This window comes from Hordeum vulgare, chromosome 6H (genome assembly GCF_904849725.1).
Source record: "Hordeum vulgare subsp. vulgare chromosome 6H, MorexV3_pseudomolecules_assembly, whole genome shotgun sequence".
Lineage (NCBI taxonomy): Eukaryota > Viridiplantae > Streptophyta > Magnoliopsida > Poales > Poaceae > Hordeum > Hordeum vulgare.
Window position 1 is genome coordinate 557,736,535 of NC_058523.1, and position 4,025 is coordinate 557,740,559.

General features: G+C 46.1%; 1 protein-coding gene across 1 annotated transcript; it reads left to right on the plus strand.

The window, feature by feature from the left end:
* Window positions 1-2,937: 2,937 nt before the first annotated feature.
* LOC123402875 (antimicrobial peptides-like) lies at window positions 2,938-4,025 on the plus strand. Its single transcript, XM_045096836.1, has one exon. It carries the CDS (start codon window positions 2,981-2,983, stop codon window positions 3,821-3,823), a length of 843 nt encoding a protein of 280 aa, XP_044952771.1. The 5' UTR covers window positions 2,938-2,980; the 3' UTR covers window positions 3,824-4,025.

A 4,025-nucleotide genomic window follows, 5' to 3' on the forward strand; every position in this document is an offset into this window, starting at 1 on the left:
TGTTTCGGAAATTTATTTAGGTTTATTTTTTCATACACGTTGTACATTTTTCGTATACAATAGAAACAATTATTCAAAAATGTTTTGCAATCGTTACGTATATGACTGACTTTTTGTTAAAATAAAATGACTAACTTTTTTTTCAAATACATGTTTTGACTACTACATTTTCTTTGTACACATTATACATTTTTTATATATCTGTCTACCGAACGGTACGCTTGGCTTTCTATCGAACGGTTTTGGGAACATTCTAGATAATCTTTGCTGGTTTTTCAGGATTTGGGAACCTTCTAGATAATCCCAGCTGGTTTTTCAGGTTTTGTTTCTCTATTTTATTTTATTTTCTATTTTTTCTGTTTCCTTTTATTTATTTTTCTGTTTTTGTTTCTTCTTTTTTATTTTTGCATTATTTTTTCAAGTTTTTTTATTTTTAAAAGTTGCAGAATTTTCAGCAAAGCCATGTTATTCATAGAAGTTTTTCACGAATTCAAAAAAACTGTACATTTTTTCAAAATTTTCTTTGGGAGTTTCAAAAAATATTCCTGTTTTCAAGAAATGTTCACATTGTCAAAAATTATTTGTGTTTTTAATTTCCATTCTAGAGGCAAAAAATCGTTCGTGTTTTTAAAATTCATGATTTTTCAATTGTTATCAGTTTTGTAATTTGTTCTGTGTTTCGGAAGTTGTCCCGGTTTTCAAATTTTGTTCGCCCATTAAAAAGTGTTCACATTTTCAAAAAATGCCAAATGGTTTCCGTTTTCAAAAATATTTTCGTTCCAAATTCTGCTCAGGTATATAAAAAATGTTCACATTTTGAAAATTGTTCGTAATTTTCCAACTGTTCTGAGTTAAAAAAATATTCAGAATATTCGTAAAATGTTCACGTTTACATAAATGTTCTGGAATTTTGGAAATTGTTCATGTTTTAAATAAATTGCTCGGAATTCTAAAGATGCTATATTTTTCGAGTTTCTTACAACTTAAAATAAATTCATGTTTTCGTTTCAATTTTTTCTTCACCTATATAGTTAATGTTCATATATTGAAAATTGTTCAGATTTTTTTCCAATTGTTCTTAGTTTAGAGAATGTGTAATCTTTAAATCAATTCACTTTTAAAAAAACTGTTTCTGGAATTTTGAAAAAAAAACTAGTTTTCAGTAAATTGCTCGGAATTTTAAAGATGCTCCATTTTTCGAGTTGTTTACAAATTACAATGATTTTCATGTTTTCGAAAATGTTCAGCAGTTAGAAAATTTCGTCATAATTTCAAAAGATGATGAGAACTTTCTAAAATTGCGCGTGTATGTTAAATGTTGTTAGTCACCTAAATAAAGTCTTCAAAATTAAAAAGAATGTTTGCATTTTTTAAGTAATGTTTTGTTTACGCCGCTAAATTTAGATCTTTAGATTTACTCTCCTTTGTATTTCAGCAATGATGAATAGGTAGGCTGGTAGGCAAATACATGCATGAGGTGTAGATCAGTTGTTTGAATCCCAAATTAGTTGCCGTTAAGTATGTTTTTTTTGTCCGACCGATCGCTCCAATTTAACTTGCATGGATGGCCCAGTCGAGCGTGTCACGGTATGCGGTAAATAGGAGCTCCCGGCAAAACAGGGAGCTTCTATGTGACGCTCTCTGCACAGGGGGCGGTTGACCTGGGCCGGCCCATTCTATATCGCCTTTTCTTTCTTTTTGTTATGTTTTCGTTCTTGTTTTCCTATGTTCTTTTACGACGCATTTGGTTTCCCGCATTAGGCCCAGCCTGGCCCGCGCGGGAAGAGAGTGGGTTGTTTGATTGTCTGTGTTTAGTGTGCAATCCGCATGGCACGAACCTTAAAACACCTATACGCCAGGCCTAGGGAAAACTTCCGAATCGGCAGTAGCTCGCGAGCCTGGCTAGGGCGACGCATGGGAGGGTGGCATGCTTCTCTCTTTGTGCGATCAGGGAGATGGCGCAAGCTCGCCCGCGTCGTCGAAAATCAATCCTACATCGATCCTAGACCTGTTTGTCGCACTGGAAAAGTGCAATCCCGTCTGGGATTACATGTTCGCTCACTGTATTCGTCATATCCATCTTCTTCCCCTCTGCTGTCGGGTCGAGCTCGACGAGCGATGCTGCAGCAGCCAGCACCGCGATGCGTGGCAAACTCCACGGCATGCGGCGACACCCGTCACGACACCGAAACCAGTTAGAGGCCGTCAGCTCTCGGGCGTACTCGCGCGTCTATTGAACGATTTATGCTGGTACGGATCAATCAAGCTAGCCCGCGTACTTGTAAGTCACTACGTCCGTCAGCTAGCTCATGGAAAATCCATCCACATGCATGCCTAAGGTCGCCAGGGACAAGCGGACGGCACGATGTGCTCTATATAGCGCGGTTTTGGCAACGTCGAAGCGCGCATTCAGGAGGAAGTGGATGAGTGAGAGGCTGGACCAGCGCTTATTTTCAGGATATGGTGCCAAGGGGACTGTGGATGTATATGACACGTGGGCCATGGACGTCAGCGAGAGTAGACTGTGATCCTTGGCAGGGTGGATCTTTTCTCGGCACGTCAAACGGGTTCAGGGTTGATATTGAGCGAGCGGGATCAAATAGATGAGGGCACCGACTTCAGGGATTCAGGCGTCGAGGTTCAGACCCAACCAGTTATACGAGTTTAAGGTTTAAAATAGACTTTACTCCTCGCGGACAGAGATGACGGGATCCACCTACTACCACACTCGGCAGCATCAGCACAAGTCCATTTGCCACCTACACGACCTTTTTTTCCAACCTGGCAAAGCTACCGGCCAAGTCACACCGACTGAGCTCACGACGTACGTGGACGCGCTCCATGCAGCGACGCCGCCACGGGGTCTTCAGGTCGCCACGTCGCCGCCGAGCTCCCGCGCATAAATATCTCCCGTCCATGTATCGATCACATCTCATACTCACACTCCTCAACCTGTTTCAAGCTAGCTAGGGCAGCAGCCATGGGTGTCAGGGGTGGTGGTGTCGTGTGGTGTCTCCTGCTCGCCGGGCTCCTTCTCCTGGCCGTGGCCTCCGTGGCGGAGCCGGACACGGGGAAGCAGGAGAAGGAGGAGGTCCGGTGGTGCAAGATGGACTGCGATTGGAAGGCGGGGAAGGACACCGGGAAGGCCGAGGAGTGCAAGGAGCAGTGCGAGCGCCGCCGCCACGGCGACGAGCTGCTCCAGGAAGACGGCGACAGCTTCGACAGCTGCGTGAGCAAGTGCCGTGGTCACGGCGGCTGGTGGGGAAAGGAACGGTGGGAGCGGTGCAGGCAGATATGCAGGCACCGCCAGGAAGGGGAGGGCGGCGGCGGCGACGACTTCGACGACGGCCGCCGCAACACCGACGACGACAGGTGCGAGAGGATGTGCCAGCACTGCCACGACCGGCGGGAGAAGAAGCAGTGCATGAAAGGCTGCAGATATTATGGCGAGTCCGACCTCCTCGGCTTCGACGACGACGGCGGTGACAAACACGGCGACCGCTGCCAAACACGGTGCAAGCGCTTCCGGCCGGGGTCGTACGATAGGTGGCAGTGCATTGTGAGATGCCAGAGCCAGCAGCAGGAGGACGACGAGGAGGAGGAGGTGATGAACCACCACGGCGGCGGTGGCCGTGGCCATGGAGGCAGCAGCTGCGAGCAGAAATGCCAGCAACGATACCGCCACGAGTATGATAGGCATCAGTGCGTGCGAGACTGCAAAGGCGGCGGCGGCGGTGGCGGCGCCGGTGGGCGTGGCCGCGAGGGCGACGAACGCCAGCACGACAGGGAGATGGTGGTCGAAGCCATCCTCGAGGAGGTGTAAGCAAATGCTGGATGGTCATGAAAGTAGCCACCTCTTTCCAGGATCCTCGTCATGTTGCTATGCGTACGTGGTAGGTGCATGTGTGAGGTAAAATAAATTGCGGTAACTGGAAGTGGCTCTCCAGCCTTTGAGAGAGCCTGTGTGTACGTCGAATCAATCTGGAAAGCTATGGGGGCATATAAAAGCAAAAATAAAAAATTCA

What these genes read in the sequence shown, in the direction of transcription:
- LOC123402875 (XM_045096836.1), top strand. Translation starts at nt 2,981, where the DNA reads ATGGGTGTCAGGGGTGGTGGTGTCGTGTGGTGTCTCCTGCTCGCCGGG.